The following is a 17,947-nucleotide window of genomic DNA, read 5'->3' on the forward strand; positions in this document are numbered from 1 at the left end:
TGTGATGAATAGCTTCCCAACAAGCCAGGCTTTAAACCAGAATTTGATTGCGCAAGTTGTGGCCTAAGGTTCTTCTGTCCAAACCCAATGCTGTATTCCGTGGGTATAGGGAAGAGAGATTATGATCAACTGGTGAATTTCTCAGTAAGGACTGTGTACTACTTTGCTGTGGTACTGAAATTCCTGCACTGAGCATGAGCTCAGGAGCACTCTATTTTTCAAGTCCAAGTTTATGTCCATCCTGGCTCCAGGTTTCTGAATCTGAGGATTGTTGGTTTTTTTAAAAAGTAGCTCCTGCAAGCCTGCCGGTCGGTCCAACCTGGTCTGTCCTCAGTGCTGTACTATAGCGGCCATAAAAGAATTTGGAGGGTGGGGGAGAGAGACTTGAAATTTCTGCTAATGGCTTGCAAATGAGCAGCCATTGTTCCTAGTCCAAATTCTGTGTGAAGGTGTCAAAAGGTAATAGTCAAGAAGGGGTGAATCTGCAACCTGAATGCATTTAAGCAAACATGTCAACATGTGCACATAGTTTGAGATGTATGATTTTACTGTTCCAAGTGAAGTGTGTTGAGAGCTACACACAGTCTGGCCTTGGGAATTCCTGCTCACCTGAGATGTGATCGCACTGGACAGTGGACAGCTGAAAGGGGAAGGCCCAATGGCTTTGTTGGGCACCCTGACAGTTAAACATCTGTTGGTTGAGCATTATATATATCAGCATGCTTCCCAAATATTTTCTATGAGACATTTGGCTGGCTGTTTTAAGTTGGGTGGGGAACCTCTTTTATATTTAGGGCTGTATTCCTTTGGGGATAACCCATTTGGGGAGCCACACTATTTTTAAATTTTTATTTCTATCTTGCATGGTTTCCGTGCTCTATCCCTGCTCCAGCGGCCTGCCTACAGCTGGACTGAGGAGAGGCTGCGGCCAAATTGGAGTGGCAGAGAGCAGTGTTCTCTCCCACTGTGCTGACTCCTTGTGAATTAAGGCATGGTTGCTGACAGAGAGACGTTTTATGCCTGAAGCTGAATAGAAGATTTAAAGTTGGCACCTGGAAGCGTATTCCAGTGTATGACTCAATATGGCCTAGGTGCTGCTGCGCTGTTGTTATTAGAATTAGAATTTATACACCACCCTTCATTTAGAGAAGAATTACTCATCTACTTATCTGTGCAGCTTCTTCCCAGCTCCTGAGATGCCCACCTAACACCAAACCTTTGCAGCCTTGAGGATTGAAAATAATTTAAATGAATAAAAGCTGAAACTTTCAGGGCACTGGATTTCAGTTACATAACGCACACAATCTGCGTTTTGGATCTCTTCTTAAGTGATAGATCTTGCCTCTGACATGTTTCCTGTTTCGCATTTCTAGGGTATTTGTCTTGTTGTCGCTTTCTAGATGACAACCAAATCGTCACAAGCTCAGGAGATACCACCTGGTGAGTTTCTTGGGGTTTCTTTCGTGACATGCCTTGAACTGTTTTAACCTTCTGTGTTCAAATGTTTTTCTTTTGCTCACAGCGCTCTATGGGACATTGAGACTGGCCAGCAGACTACTGCTTTTACTGGGCACAGCGGTGATGTAATGAGTCTCTCTCTAAGCCCAGACATGAGCACCTTTGTTTCGGGTGCCTGTGACGCGTCATCCAAGCTCTGGGATATTCGAGACGGAATGTGCAGGCAGTCTTTCACAGGGCACATGTCTGACATCAATGCAGTTTGCGTAAGTGGCTAGCTATGTTCAGATACACCGAGAGGGAAATCATGAATTTAAACGGTGCTGTCATGCGTGTGCACTTCAGGGTGTTGAGGGAGCTGCCACAAGTGTGGTCAAATGTGGATGAGTGGGTCATGGAATATTGGCAGGTTGGCTGCTGTGAGGAAAGCACACACAAAAAAAGTCAGTTTGACACAGGAGAAGAAAAGCCTCTTATCAACCACGGGGTGTTTGTGGTGAAGAGGCACTGGCGAAGCAGGAGAACATGAAGTCCCTGTTAATGCCAGTCTTTCTGATCCAGCAGTTCTGATCCCTGAGATTCTCACATGACCAAATTAACTTTTCTTTTTAAACTGCTGTAAAACGATGGGAAGAGAAACCAGGGGTTCATTTTTCTTTTTTGCCATTTTAAAAAAAGTGTCTGCTAAAGTCAGGTTTCAAGCCAGCGTGCTATATAATGGGAGCAATGAACCTTCTACCTAAGGGCCACATTCCATGTGGGGAATCTTCCAGGGGCCACATGCCAGTGTTAGGTGGGTCCACAGGCCAAAAAGGGGAGAGAAATGGATGGGACTCCTTAGACAGAAAATTGCATCCCAGCCAGGCCATGATGCATCCAGCCAGGCAAGAAACATGCGCGGAGAGCCACTGAGGGGAATGATCTGGGGAGAGTTGTAAGGGCCAGACAGAGGACTGGAGGGGCTGCATTCAGCTCCTGGGCTTGAGGTTCCCCATCTCCGCTGTTGTAAATTGAAACCTCAAGTCCTTAAATTACATTTGTCCTCTCTGAAATGTCCTCTGGGAGGAGCGCAGAGAGAAGAAAAGCCATGGTGCATCTTCAGCAGCACAAATGGATGCCTTCATGTGCCCCAGCTGCAACAAAGCTTGTCTCTCCTGCCTCTGCCTCTACGGCCACAGCAGGCTCTGCAACCTTCCTACAGCTTGACCTCTCCCTCAAAGCGCCACTCCTTCATTGTGTTCTAAGACAGACAGATGCCAACAACTCTGGAAATAAGCTAGTTTAGTAAAGGCACCTGGTCCCTTTGGAAAACAATTCCTGATGTTGCCCTATTTGTTTCTCTTCACCACGACCCTTTTTGTTTCACTTCCCAGTTCTTCCCCAACGGCCATGCTTTTGCCACTGGCTCTGATGATGCCACCTGCCGGCTGTTTGACCTGCGAGCTGACCAGGAGCTCATGCTGTACTCCCATGACAACATCATCTGTGGGATCACATCCGTCGCTTTCTCGAAGAGCGGCCGCCTCTTGTTGGCAGGCTACGACGACTTCAACTGCAACGTTTGGGACTCCCTGAAGGGAGAGCGTGCAGGTTAGTTGACGTGCTTACAGAAAGGAATGGCTCAGGGTTCCCTCTGTGGAATGCCCTGCATGTTCAAAAGCTCATACTGGCAGCCAAGGAAGCTGCCCAGCTTGAGGCAACAGCTCCAAGAGCTGTGTGGGAGGACCTGGCTAGTCCATCGATTTTATAAGAATAGACATCAGGATGGTGTTCCACTAACACCAACAGTTCCTGCCAGATATGAGGTTTAAGTACAATACCAGGAAAGGTGGAAAAAGTAGTCTCAAGTTGGGAGCTCCAGCTGAATCTTCTTCCATGAACACAGCAGCCTCAGCCCCATTTTATTGGTGAAACTCTTCACCCAGAGAACCCCAGTGATGGGGCAACACAGTATCCCAATCAGTCATAAACTCACGGCTTTCTGGATTCTTTGAGACCTTTAATATTCTGTCCAGATTAAAGAAATGGAGGGATATTTATGTGGCTTTGGGTGCAATTTCTTCTCTTGCACAACCTCAGCTTGAAAGGAATGAAAGCTGTGCAGGTTACCTTACACATGCTCAAACATGAGAGTTCGTCTAGATCATCAGAACGACCAATGCTACTTGATGGTAGGTTGGTTTCAAGGCTAATTTAGAGTCCCGTTGGGAACATTTTACAGCTGTACTAGCCAGTCGTTAAATTCCTGGAAAGACCACAGACAGAACATGATGGCACCTTTAGACAAGGGCAGCAGGTTTTTTAAGGCTTCCTGGCGACATAAATGTGGTCAAGCTTGGGATTTGATCGTTGATCTTTCACACCAATGTCTAATTTGTCCATTCGGTCATGTTAATTCTGGGAGAGCCTAAAGTGACATGATGGGATGGAGTGTTGGACTTGAGCTCGGGAGGTGTGGGTTTTAATTCCTGCCCAGCTGTGAAGCGTATTGAACGACGTCGGGCCATTGTTCCTGTCCTTGCCATCCTACTGTCGAAGCTGTTAAAATGGTTACGTATGCTGCTGTTAAGTTATTGGAAGGATGGCAAGATAACAAATGTGATAAATAATAAGCCTCTTTTGGGGGCCACCCATCCTAATGTTATTTTTGTTTTCTCCCCCAGGCGTCCTTGCTGGCCATGACAACAGAGTCAGCTGCTTAGGAGTTACTGATGATGGCATGGCTGTAGCTACAGGATCTTGGGACAGTTTTCTCAGAATCTGGAATTAATCTGGCAGTCCACACACACACTCACAGACACGCACACCGTCTCCACCGAGATCTGGAGAGATCAATGCTGCAGCCTATTGCTGTGAAATAACATTTCTACCTTGTATTTACAGGTGAAATTTTTCTACTCACTGATTTATTGCATAAATAGGCTTTCTGTAAATGAAGTATACATATATATATATATAAAATCAAGCGAAGTCGTGGGTGGGAGAAATTGGTGACTTGGGGTGGGGAACAGGACATGACGTTTATGGTTGACAGAAGCTAAAAGAGCCAGTCCACCTTATGCTTGGCTTGGCTATATTTCCTGGAGGGATTTCTGTTTGTGCCTATCCCGGCTAATTCTGTACTTTTTTTTTTTTTTTGTACATAACTGAATATACACATAGCAGCCAATCATGTAACATTTTGTCTGTAAGTAAAGAAATAATGTTCGCCATTTTTTTTAAGAAACTGCATTTATATAGCTCTACATTTAATCTGAGATGTCTCTTTCCTCCTGAGTTCTGCGGCGGATCAACTTAGATTGCTGTTTTGATATGTTTTTATTTCCCCACCCTCCAAGTGAATTTACTGTAGATAAAGTGTGAAGTTACTGAGCTGTTTGTGGATTTTATAACAGAAAGTGTTTGAATTACTGCTTGATCTGTCTTTGTTTCTATCCGTTTTAAAAAAAAACAACAGGAGAGAAGGCCCTGACGACTTCTTGCGACACCTAGCGCCTTACTTGCTTGTTGACCAGTTTGTTTAAATAGGAGGTTTGATCCTATTTGCCTGTGGACCCTGGCTAGTCCATTGGCAGTCGGGGGGTTTCTAAACACCAGGGGGTAAAATAGGTCATCAGACAGACATTTCACAAACAAGAACTGAAATATTTTGGTCTGCAGACTATATGAGCTTCCTTCCAGCAGCCTCTAAAATTTGGATCAGCATGTAAGTTGAGGGACTGAGGCTGAAAAACTGCTGAGCTAATCGTTTGTTTTTATTGGAGCAGTTGTAAATGGGAAGTTTTGACCTACTATAAAATCATCAGCCTGTACAGCCTGGTATAAGGTTGAGCCACTTTCTAGCAAAGATGCTGTTTCTTATGGGATCGTACCACTCCAAGTCCATGTGGGGGCATAACGCTGTTTTGAAGGCAGCTCCTCTCATTCAATCTCGTTCTCCTGTACAATCCACAGGTTAATCTGTTTGTCAGCTAGAAAACACCCACCTGATGTTTTGCACATGCGGAGAAATGATAAGAGCGGGAGTGCATTCAAGCATTCTTCCAACCTTGGGATTTGTGTGCTAGCATAAGTCTTGGCTCTTAGAACCTTCTGCTCAGTTGCACCGCTCTAGGAAAGGCTGAAAGCTCATTCTAATACTGCCAAGTTACCCAGACATTCCACAGCAGAACAGAGTTGCCTTTTATGTGTGCCTGTCCCAGAAACGGCATGACATTAAATGCTCTTTGGGCGGGTGCTCTTGATGGGAGTTGGAGTCCAGGAATATCTGGAGGTCCACAGGTTCCCTGAACTTGGGCATTTATTTCCCTTTGTCTTCATCTCTCTCTCTAGAACATTTTATCCCAGTTAATCCTGATCCATTAATTGCTACAGATTCAGCCTTTAATTGGGAGCCAGGTGTTATGGAAGATCATCCTAACCAACTGGCCACACTGCCTCTTAAAAAAGTTAAATGTGTGTGAGATGAAGTTCACCCAGTCACAGCTCATAAGACCTGTTTGCTGAAATACAGCAAAGGGTTAGAAATAGCTTTTAAAAATAAAAAGAAATCACTGGAATCAATTTATGGTGCTGGTAAAAAAAATGTGCCTGTGCTTATAATCAATTAAGTGAATCACACTCTTCTGGAAATATTAAAAGAGTGGACAGGGGAGGTGGATCCTTGGTTGTCTTCTCATTGCGCACACAGTATCAGAAGATGCAATTTTACATTGCTGTTACGCTCCCATTTCTCAAAGTGTGGGGTAAGAGGAGCTTTTAAAACAATCCCAATTCTGTTGGCAAATATCAGGAGCTGTCGACATTAAAACGGTCTCGCAGCTGAGCCATCTGTTTTGGCAAGTTTCAGCTGAATGTTTAATCACTCATTCCAGCCTTTCGAGTTGCTTTGGTTTACAACAGTAAAAGTGCCAATTCATGTGCCAAGCATAGTGGATTTAGTAGGGGTAAAAAAGACACTACTACATTGTGATTTTTCAGGAATTTGCTCCTCCGCACACTAACAAACCTATTGTCTGTGTAGGACCAAATTCACAAGCGCACTCGTATTTTCATGTGGACCAGAGAGCATAGGGGTCAAGTAATGTTTCAGGATTTATATTATTTTTCTTTCCATGCTCAGGCAGTCACTCTGAACTGTGTACAAACCTCCCTTGTTACAACAAACACAAGCCACCTTTTGAATTGACCTTAAGACTGACTTGCGCTTGTAAAACTAATGCAGTCCTTGAATTGAAAAGTGAAATACAGTAGCTCCAGAAAAGCTTTGGAATTGAGAATGGATGGGCCAGTGAGCCAAGCAAGCTGGCAGATGTTGTTACATAGCCGCTTCTCCTTTGTGCCAGTTAAGGGGTGCGACGGCTTATACCCATGTATTAGAATGCATGTATTAGTGACCCTGGGCATGGATACCCGTGGAAATGTCTTGTTTATAGATGAGGCTGTATGCCTGGAGTCCCCAACATGGTGCTCATGGGCATCATGGTACACTAACCCTTTGTACCTGCCAAGGTACCCTTACCCCTCCCAAAAAATATTATATTTTAAATGATTTTTCTTCCCTTGCCTACTTTTTTGTGTCATTGGGCCGGGCAGGGTGGTTCTGAGCATCCTTGGTTTTTCTTCTGTGAAATGAGTATTTTGTGATGCCCATGATTTCTCAAGTACAATTTGTGAGAGTTACAGATCAGTGGAGTATTTTGCAGGTTTGCATGTGGTTCTTAGAAGCTTCCACTCCCATCTGCCTGGAACTAATGGGGATTTATATTCCAAAACACCTGGATGGCACCAGATTTCTCAAGGCTGCCCCACAGATATAAACGGTTTAATCTTAAGTTGAAACTGAGCTGCCTTCTGTGCCCTTGACTTGTAACAAAAGCATTGCTTTGCTGTTCTTCAGTGTTGCTGATACCAAGGGCACATTTTTCTTTTTGCATGTGTGTACGTTGTGCATGGCTGAAGGCAACTGCACAACTGTGGAGTTTTGATGGGAAATTTCCTTATTTGTAGCGCTTTGGACTTTGTTGCACAGAGTGCTCACATCTGCTTTACGAAATGAACGTGGCGTTTGTTGGTATGGACCACCCCTATTGATTTAGCTAGATGTCCCAAGTCGCTATTGTCCTAGCACCATTCAGGTTGGACACGGCTTGAAATGAATAGAATATAGGCAAGAGGCAGAGCTGTTTCCTAACGTTCCCTGTTTGTTTTAGTGGGGCTTGTTCAGAGAAAGGGGCAGTAGTGCCGTGGGTTTGCTAGCTGTGGCCTATGTTAAGCTGTCAAAAGGCTATTGCTAGGCCAATTACAGGATTACTCTGGTTTCCAGCAACACAAGGAATGTAGTATATTTGAAATATTTGCATTCCTATTTGGGTTCAAGTTCATGATTTGAGTACTGCCAGCTGAACTTGGCATCTGAACACTGGAAGTACATCCTTACCTGCAAGGGGTCTGTCATTTTTGCCTGTGTTCTTGGCTGTTCTGTGGCTTACTTTAGCCAGGAGGATCAGCATCCCTAGGGCAGATTTTTCAACCCCTTGTTCCTTACTGCAATTTCTTGCACAAATTTACCTGTCAGCTACATCCATGGTGGCCTCCACTTGCATGTATTGCACTAAATGATGTGGAGCGGAGTAGCGATTTGCCACGTGGATATGCCAACTGCTGTCATGAGTTTATATTTCAAAAGCGAAATCGTTTTCCACCTATTGAGCCAAGCCTCGGGGTGAGCCACAATTTGTGTCAATCAGCCAGCCTCCGTCTTCTAAGAGAACCAAGGGGGTCTAGCTCATATGAGCATCCCAGGTTGAGTCAAGGGTTTGAGCGCTTTTTTCTCCGAAGAGAAAGGTTGCCCGTGAATTGGCAATGTTACGTTTCCTGATATGAAACATCTGCTGCACTGCATGAAATGAAAATCACTCTTAGTCCTGTTTCTTTAATCTGCTTGCCCCAAAAGTTCCATATTAATTCAGAGCACAGCCAAAGCATTCTGAGAGTGTTTCCCCTGCCCTTTCTCCCCATCTCCCACTAGACCAGCCTTTCTCAACCTGCGGGTCCCCAGATGTTATTGAACTACAACTCCCATCACCCCTAGCTAGCAAGGCCAGAGCTCAGGGACGATGGGAGTTGTAGTCCAACAACATCTGGGGACCCACAGGTTGAGAACCGCTGCTCTAGACTTTTATGTGCTGCTGTTGTTCAGATGTCAGCATGACTAGGTCATTTTCAGTTGTTGCTTTCAAGGAGTTTGTGCATCAGAGTGACTGCCAGTAGCATTTCATAGAATCATAAAATCTTGAGTTGGAAGGGATCCAGGGGTCATCTAGTCCAACCTCCTGCAATGCAGGAATCTCAGCTAAAGCATCCATGACAGATGGCCCGTAGGAATAACACAGCTGGGATCAAGGGTGCCAACAAATGAAAACTGGCCGCCATTTAACAACACTTCAAAGACATCCCATCCTGTCCGGCGGCCCCAGTTGCCTGGAAAGCATCCGTAGGCTTCGGTCATGGGGCAAGCCAAGCCAGGGCCCAGAGTGCCTCCCAGTTCTCTGTGGCTGCAATAGGGCTTGCCATGTGAACAAGGTCTACAGCCAGCCAAATCCTCTGTCTGTGGGTGGGACCCAAAGTCATGCATTTGCAGTGGGGCTTCTTAAATGTTCTCCCTCCCTACTGAGCAGATAGTCCTGAATGTTGGGTTGGGAGAAGGATCTTAAACGCCATTGGCTGCAGCTGGGAGGGAAAATAGCCAGTGCTCCCTCTTTGGGATCCCGGTCCTTAGGTAGAAATGTCCAATGGCTGTCTCTGACCTTGGAAGTTCAGGGTCTCAGTGTTACGCCTCCTATCTTGGTCTGGCATGCATGCTGCCCAAACAACTTCTTCCATGTTTGGGGCACTTGCATGCCATGGTCTTTTTCTTTCTCGAGTCAGTTACTGATTGTAAAATACACGCAAGACTGTTAAAAATGCTCAATGATGTTACGGTGAGTACGTGAACAGTATTACTAATGACTTATAAATGATTATTATTTTTTTATATGTGCCTGACCTTTCTCGTGCCACACGATGTTCGGTTTTGACTAAATGTGGGCATCTTAAAGAGACAGTTCAAGCCTTTGCTTTTACAACACAATGGTGCTCTTTCTTTCCTCTTCACGGCAACGCATCTCGCCATGTGTATATTCGCATAGCCATCCAAAGGAACTGCATCCGTTTTCAGAAATGAATGGGGTTTTTCCGCTCTTAACGACTTGCTTCAACCTTTCCACATCCAGGGTGTGTGTGCACAGTGGTTTGGTGTATGTGTGTGGTTCTCTCTTTTTACCTTGCTGCCAGCTTCTTTTGAGGAAAAAAAAACCTTCCAAAACATTTCCAGGTGCCAAGTGATTCTGCACCGCCTTTTGGATTGTGTATTCAGAAAGTCTTAAAAATTATTTTATTTAACCTAATTAAAAAAAGAAGAGTGCAGGGACTTGTGCCATTTGTTCTTCTAACAGTGCTGTTGTATAAAGACTTCCCTGTGGATTAAAAAATTAAAAAATCACTTGCTATGAATTGTTTATATTCCTGCCTCCCCCCCCCCAGTATAACAAACCTTTCCTTTGTATTTGTACAGTGGTTCCGTGAAAGATGTTACCCTGACTTGATATTGTAACCAATAAACCACTTTTAACTAGGATTTCTTTGCCTGCGATGGTTCATTTTCCTTCCTTTCTTCTTTCCTCCTCCTTTGGAAATATGAGTTAATATGGGACATGGCTGTATAATACTTACACCTCTTTCCTTATGTTCAGAACCATTTTTATATGCCTAAGCATCTGATCTATTACATAACTACCATATATACTGGGGTAGCTGCAAAGAAGTGTGAGTAACTTTGCTCAGTGGAGCTTGTCTGCTTCCATAAAGGCCATTGCCAGGGGACCCACCGAAACAGTATGGGACACTGGAAAGAGGGGAGATACTGCCAGAATTCAGGGAGGCTGCCTTTCATATATGATCCCCCCCTCCAATCTTGCCTATATAGCTGATAAAATGCAATGAGCAAAATTGTTTGCTTGATTTATTAGCTGCCTAGTATAAAAACCACTTCAAGGCAGCAAAAGGTGGAAAGGAAATTTTGGTATCACAAAATATTAGATATCTAAATTGTCCTGAGATAGTGGTTTAGAAGGTAATAAATTGACTATAATAGACATGGTAAGAATTAATGTGTGCGCGCATATATATATATATATCCACATAAATTATGCATGTGTGCATAGTACATTTTGAAACGAGCATTCTAGAAATGGTCAAATTCCATTTTAAAACAAGTTAGTCCCAGCTTAAACTAAATAATCACTGTAAGGTCTTAAAAGTGTGTTCTAGACTGTCTTCTATAGAAACATTAGCCATTTCCTGCCACATGCCTTCTCAATCTCGGCTGTGATCAAACTCTATAATTTTTTGCCTGTGGCTCCAGCATAAATCCTTTTGTGATACATGACCACTGCAATTAAACAGGGCAGTAATGTAAAGTGAAATCCTAATAATGTGTCACCAGTGCTCCTGAATTCCCACCACAAACTAACTTGAAAGTGTGGAAGATGCAGAATGTTAAACATCACATTTTATTTAGGACAACCGATAGGACCACTCTGTTTTACTTAGAATTAAGTATAGTTTCCCTTAAAGAAGTAGAAATTACAGATTAAAGCTTATTAACAAGAACAGTCTCTTTGGATCAAGCAATATTATTTTTGGTTAGACCCTGAATTAGATGAGCTTTAGTTTAGCAGCTAAATTTTAGCTACAGCAACAATTAAGCTTGGGCCTGGACTACATATTGTGAAATGCTAGAATCAGTTTGGTGGTTCCTGCATTTATCTAGATCTGCAATAGCTGAAACCTTGCTGGAAGAGGCACCTCATTCAAGTGGAGAAATCCTATTAAGAAAATTGTTGAGCTTCTGTGAGCTATACCCAACTGAAGCAGAGGGCGAGAGCTATCACTTGACTGCAGCAGGCTAAAATCATTTCAGGACACTTCACTACCAAAGAAGTCTAGAAGTTTATTTAGTTAGGACTTCCAACAATAAAGTGATAATCTTGGGAGGAAAATACCAATTGCAGTGAGGTTTTTAATTTCCCCTTGGAGCCTTCGCAGTTTAGAGAGCAGAATTCTCCCAACGTGTCATATCTTCATACATACAGCCAGCAACGAAACATGGAACGACATGTATGACAACAGTGAATGAAGAAAGCAGCTCATAAATGACTACTGAGTGAGTAGCTTTCAAATTCGTTGTGTTCCTTGGCCAATATAAATACCTACAAAAATGTGCCATAACAAAAGATGTGTATAAGTCTATCCGTTGTTTTTAGAGAATCGTAGACTTTAAATAGCTGCAATCTGTACAGTTCATGGTGTCGTTTTAGTTTCACATTCATCAAATGTTAAAAATCCTACTGGCTGCATTCACAATGAAACACACCCACCCACCACCCACTTCAAGCAGGAGAATCGCATCAGACATTTCAGTGCACCAGAGTAAAAATACAAGAGTGAACCTCAAATTTTTTTTGCTAAACAAAAGTCTACCAACCCAGCAGTTTTATTAGCCCTTCCTGAGCAGTGGATTTTCGTGTTCAAGCAACACTACAAAAACACGGGCTCTTTTACAACTAAGTTCTCATTTTGGTTTTAAAAATACATGCATATTTTGTAACTGTACCTAAAAGAAAGAAAAAACTTCCGTGCCAGCTTCACTCATAATAATTAATCAATTCATCAGTTTCAAACGCATTACTCAAAGATCACTTGTAGGAGCAACTGAAACTTCTGCATTTCTTTTTTGTAAAATGCACTGACCGAAAATTGTCATGGGAAGACGGGTATCAAAAAGCAAGAGAGCCCCTTGATTATGCAGATGAGACATCCCTAACCTGGTGCCCCCCTCTCTAGATGCTTTGGGTAAGCAACTCGCATCACTCAGTGCAACCATGGTAGATTGAAGCAGCTGGAGCAGGCATAGCCAAACTCGGACCTCCAGATGTTTTGGGACTATAATTCCCATAAACCCTGACCACTGGTTCTGTTAGCTAGGAATCATGGGAGTTGTAGGCCAAAAACATCTGGAGGGCTGAGATTGAGGAAGCCTGAGCTGGAGGCAACATCAGGTTGTAGGTCCTAACTGAACCACCATCAGCAAAAGAGTCCGTGTGCAATAAAGACCGCTCTGCTTATGCAGTTGCCCCCTTAACAGAATAGTCTTGATGCTTTTCAGGGTCTTAAAAGAGCGTTAATTTTGGGCATGCAGCCTGAAATTAAATGCTTGGCCTGGGCCAGGCAAATAAAATGAATTTTGGACTTCCAGACACCTCAAAACTAGACACCCTTCTTCTAGCTTCATACGCATAGCATCACTTTGGTTTTCAAGAACTACCATTGGGTCAAAAGGACGTATGCCATCACTGAAAAGGGTGTTTCTCCATAACAGTTCTCTGAGCTAAGCCATGTTCTTCTCTACAAACAAGGTTGCTAGCTAATCTTGACTGAGAAGGTCTAATTACCAGGGCATTAAAGCTTTAAGAGCATGACAAATAAAATTTGACAGTCTTAGTCCCTTTCAACAGAATGGGAAATCCAGAGTTATGCCTAATACTCAGCCATAGTGATTGTCTCTGCACTCAAACTTCGTAAATCCCTTTGGAAATCTGTCACCACAATACTTCAGCTCTGTAACAAGAGTCCTGGAAAAAGCCAGCAGCACACATTCCCACAGAGAATTCCAGCTAATACAAGACTTTGACACAGGATTAGGGGTGAATTCGCTCTATTCTCTTCCTGGATGCCAGAAAGAGGGGGGCTGTCCTTTAGGCAAACACTAATACAAAATACTAGATAGGTCTGCTAGTTTTATTATTTTTACACTGCCAAATAATTTTCTGTACGCACCAGTAAATATAAATTATTTCTCTTTCTAAGAAAAGATGCAAAACGATTCAATCAGTGGTAATACTGCTTCGCTCCTCTAGCTCTCAGGCAGAGTTCATTTTCTAAGCATCAAAAGAGCCAGGCAGCAACTGGGAAAGTAGAATAAAGGGGGCTTGAAAAATTCATGTGACTTTGCAGGGATGGGAAATAGTGTCATCTTGTAAATTCCACCTGGAGCAGCCAAAAAGCACGAGGCCTTCTCTTCATTTCTTTTTATGGAGAAAATCCTTTGTAAAACAGTCAAACTCATCTTCAAGGCGGACAGCTTTTTTCCTACAAAAAAAAGGAGGGAAAATACGTGTGGCAGCACATTACTTTTCAAAAACCATTTCTGAGGATATTTACTCCGTTCCACTGAAAGAGTATTCACAGTAGCTTACTAAAGTTAACACATACCGCACACGCAGCACAATGTAAAAACTTAAAATCAAGAACCGTACGCCCAAATTCGTGCTTCCCATATGCATCTGTTTGGCCACTGTGAGTATAGGGTGGAATCTACACACACATAAAAAAAACGCTGTGAAAAAGCTTTTTTAAAAAAAAACATTTTGAAAAATTCATTGAATTTAGCTTAGCTCACTGTCACCATCTAGTGTCAAATTTGTATATTGCACTTCACATTTAAAATGTTTTATTTGCAGCTGTGTAGATGAGTCCACAGGTGCTGGACTAGATGGGCCACTGGCCTGATCCAAATAGAATAGTATCATAGAGTTGGAAGAGACCCTAGGGATCTAGTCCAACCGTCTGCAATGCAAGAATATGGGAAACGAATGTGCAACCCTTCACTGAACAACTAGGGTGGTATTCAACTAAGCTTTACTCACGAGTTTTTCAAAAAGTAAAAAAGACCCTCCTGGCACCCCCCCCCCCAAAAAAAGCTCAACAACTATGTGCAATGGGTAGATCAGGGATCAGCAAACTTTTTCAGCAGGGGGCTGGTCACTCAGACCTTGTGGTGGACCGGACTATTTTTTTTTGGGGGGGGGGGGAATGAATGAATTCCTATGCCCGACAAATAACCCAGAGATACATTTTAAATAAAAGGACACATTCCACTCATGTAAAAACACACTGATTCATGGGCTGGATTTAGAAGGCGATTGGGCCGGATCCGGACACCGGGCTTTAGTTTGACTACCCATGGGGTAGATCATTCCCAGTTTTATAATACTGGGAGTAGATCGCAGTCTCTATAGAGTTGTACGTGCCTGCTCTAGACCTATCGCCAATATTGCTTCAAGACACGGCCATGAGATTATGACGCCCCTCGAGGCCAAAGTGAAACAGTCATTTCATCTCACGGCTGCTCATTTCGATAGCTGCAGGAGCAGCCCCCCCCCGTGGCCATTTACCGTAGATGTTTTGAGTGGTTCTGGATTTTCTCCAGCTGAGCAATCTCTTTGGACAACCTTGCAATCTCTTCTTCCAGGTTCCTCTCCGTGATGTCAACTTGCTGGCACAGGCGAGCAAAAGTCATGGCCATTTCCCTGAAAGAGAAACCCGGAAAGCCCAGGTCCGCCGATTTGTTCAACCCTGGAGGCTCTGAGGGGGAAACAGCAATGAGATGTCCCCATCCCCGGCCCAATTTCCTGCCATATGCATGGATGACCAAGCGCCCAAGGGGAGACCCTGCCTCTTCTTTTTGATATATGTTATACAGAAGAACAGGGAAACCCTGAAATGTGGCTCCCATTTTGGTCCTGCCAATGTGCCACTTTCAACCAGTAGTTCCCAAAGTGAGAAGTACTGCCCCCTGGGGTTCTGGAGGTGGAATTACCTAGAGGGATGCTAAGGGGCAAAGGGGGCGAGTGGGCAGGGGGTTTGGAGGTGTGAATTACTATCAGATTTTGAAAAGCTGGTACCACTGGATCAATTTAATCACATGCTGAAAGGTCTCTTTACCAAGGGATAACTGTGGAGAGGATGAGAAATGAGTTGGGATGAGCCACGGAGAAGGAAGTAGCTTCATCCTGGAACTTTCAGGATAGGGCAGGTGGGAATTAATTAATTAATTAATTAATTAATTAATTAATTAAAATACCCTGCCCATCTGGCTGGGTTTCCCCAGCCACTCTGGGCGGCTTCCAACAAAATATTAAAAATACAATAAAACATCAGACATTAAAAACTTCCCTAAGCAAAGCTGAGTCACAGGCTCTTTCAGGGACCTAACAGAAGTTTCTCAGTTCAATCCACTCGGTCCTTTGCATTGCAACACCCGGCCACCCCTTCCAGTTGCTTTACAGAGATCCCCTTTGAGTAAACGGCTGAGACGGCCCTACAACTTTGCTCCTCTGGATCAGAAGCCCAAGTTACGGAAACAGGCAAGACGTACTGTTGCACCTGATGGCTGCAGTTTGCGCTGGTGAAGCTGACGATCATCTGAAGCTTCTCCGTGGCGTAGTTGACAAACTGCTGCTTGAAGGCTCGCTCTTTGGCTTTGGTCGTCCAAGTGAGCCTCTCGTAGAGATACAGCAGCCCATACAAACTCAGGGAGAGGGAGATGACCTTCCAGCCAACCATTCTCCAAACCTGGAAGAGGAACACCAGGGTCAGAATTTGAGCAGGATCTGTCTAATAATGCAGTGTTTCCTCAAACGTGGGTCCCCAGCTGCTGTTGGGCTACAACTCCCATCATCCCTGACGGCTGGTCCTGCTAGCTAGGGATGATGGGCGTTGTAGTCCAACAGCAGCTGAAGACCCATGTTTGAGAAACACTGAACTAACGCATGCAGACTAGACTACTGCAATGCGCTCTACAAGAGGGGCTGCCCCTGAAGACTGTTTGGAAGCTACAGACAGGAAAAACCAGGCTTTGCCTTGCTTTGTCTGTGGCATGGCAGCAGAAGAGACTTTTCATTCACAGTATTATAAATTTATCCATAACATTTATATCCTGTCCTTGCTACTCACAGGAGCCCAGGAAGACATGTGCACCAGCAATAAAATACAGTTAAAAACAAAGGGTAGGAGTCACCTATGAGACCCATCATCAAAAGCCCTGCACAAGGACTTTCACTTGTGCAATGGGTTTTCCCCACCTTCCCCCCTGATGTGCCCTCCAAAATTGGCTTGTGGGCTGTAGGGAGAACCCGCTGAACGGCACAGAGAGTGAGGATCATTCCACCTGGCAAGTTATGATGCTTGTGGAGATGGTACGTTTGTAAGACGTTTGTAAGAGCCCGACACATGGTACGTTTGTAAGAGCCCGACACAGAATTCCACCCAAAATAAACCCAAGGATCTAAACCATGTTGTTGTTTAGTCATTTAGTCGTGTCCGACTCTTCGTGACCCCCTGGACCAGGCCCTCCTGTCTTCCACTGCCTCCCACAATTTGGTCAAACTTATGTTTGTATCTTCGAGAACACTGTCCAACCATCTCGTCCTCTGTTGTCCCCTTCTCCTTGTGCCCTCCATGTTTCCCAACATCAGGGTCTTTTCCAGGGAGTCTTCTCATGAGGTGGCCAAAGTATTGGAGCTTCAGCTTCAGGATCTGTCCTTCCAGTGAGCACTCAGGGCTGATTTCCTTCAGAATGGAGAGGTTTGATCTTCTTGCAGTCCATGGGACTCTCAAGAGTCTCCTCCAGCACCATAATTCAAAAGCATCAATTCTTCGGCGATCAGCCTTCTTTATGGTCCAGCTCTCACTTCCGAACATCACTACTGGGAAAACCATGGCTTTAACTATATGGACCTTTGTTGGCAAGGTGAAACCATAGTTTGCTTTAAACCAGGGTTTCCCAAACTTGGGTTTCCCAAGCTGTTTTTAGACTGCAATTCCCCATCATCCCTACTCACTGGTCCTGCTAGCTAGGGATGATGGGAGCTGTAGCTCAAAAACAGTTGGAGAGACAGGTTTGGCTTTAAACAACAGTTCAGTGCAGCATGTGAGCTGGGCCACTGTGCGGTGCTGCACACCTTAGCACTGCTCCCCTGGTTAACAGCCCCCCATGGCACAAAGGGTGCCTTAGGCAATTAATCCATTGCTACATGTTGCCCATCCCTAGGTCTGATCCTTTCCCGGGATTTCTCACTACGTCAGAGTTGCGCAGAGTACTCACAAGTCCTCCGACAATGATGACGGTCATGGAGGTCCGGGAGGTCAGCGACGCCAAGTTGGTAACCAATGAGACCATTAGCTCCTCCTGTGATGCATTCTCTGGGGTCAGAGCAGGAGCAGCGGGAGCACAAGGGGTGGAGGCAAGAGAACGAGGGATCTAGGGGCGAAGAGCACAAACTGAGATCCATCTTCCCAGGAGACCAGAACAGGGAGCAATCGGCTTTAAATAAACAGCTCACGATTAGTGTGTTTGTGAGCTACGGTGGGTTGGATGAAACTATTTAATGGTGGAGCATCAGCCTTAAAAAGGGGTTTCAAATAGCTTCAGCAATGGCAAGCATATTCTGCAGCCAGGCAGTCCAAATTCTGCACCAAGAAAGCAGAATTCTGCAACCCACCTACGTTATTTTGTACATGTAGCTCTGCTGCTTACATAACTGGACAC

At 44.3% G+C, this 17,947-nt stretch overlaps 2 protein-coding genes across 5 annotated transcripts in view; one reads left to right on the top strand and one right to left on the bottom strand.

Annotated features, from left to right (window-relative positions):
• The window catches only part of GNB4 (G protein subunit beta 4), a 39,974-nt gene extending 29,839 nt beyond the window's left edge, over positions 1-10,135 (top strand). For 2 of the 4 annotated variants that reach the window (XR_014547970.1, XR_014547971.1), the window contains exons 7-11: positions 1,374-1,440; positions 1,523-1,724; positions 2,832-3,048; positions 4,122-8,520; positions 8,584-10,135. Coding sequence is in view for 2 of the 4 variants with exons in the window: in XM_083613530.1 (XP_083469656.1) it covers positions 1,374-1,440; positions 1,523-1,724; positions 2,832-3,048; positions 4,122-4,228 (593 nt within the window). In the remaining 2 variants the exon portion in view is untranslated. Of the gene's footprint in view, positions 1-1,373; positions 1,441-1,522; positions 1,725-2,831; positions 3,049-4,121 lie in introns of all 4 variants that reach the window. The other 2 variants (XM_083613530.1, XM_083613531.1) reach the window with 1 other exon arrangement.
• Positions 10,136-11,489: 1,354 nt separating this feature from the next.
• The window catches only part of MFN1 (mitofusin 1), a 33,091-nt gene continuing 26,633 nt past the window's right edge, over positions 11,490-17,947 (bottom strand). The window contains exons 15-18 of the mRNA XM_083613240.1: positions 17,504-17,659; positions 15,776-15,972; positions 14,793-14,927; positions 11,490-13,707 (exon numbers count right to left, since the gene is read on the bottom strand). Of these exons, the coding sequence (XP_083469366.1) occupies positions 13,638-13,707; positions 14,793-14,927; positions 15,776-15,972; positions 17,504-17,659 (558 nt within the window). The 3' untranslated portion in view covers positions 11,490-13,637. The remainder of the gene's footprint in view (positions 13,708-14,792; positions 14,928-15,775; positions 15,973-17,503; positions 17,660-17,947) is intronic.

This window comes from Podarcis filfolensis, assembly GCF_964270895.1.
Source record: "Podarcis filfolensis genome assembly, chromosome: 5".
Taxonomy (NCBI): domain Eukaryota; kingdom Metazoa; phylum Chordata; class Lepidosauria; order Squamata; family Lacertidae; genus Podarcis; species Podarcis filfolensis.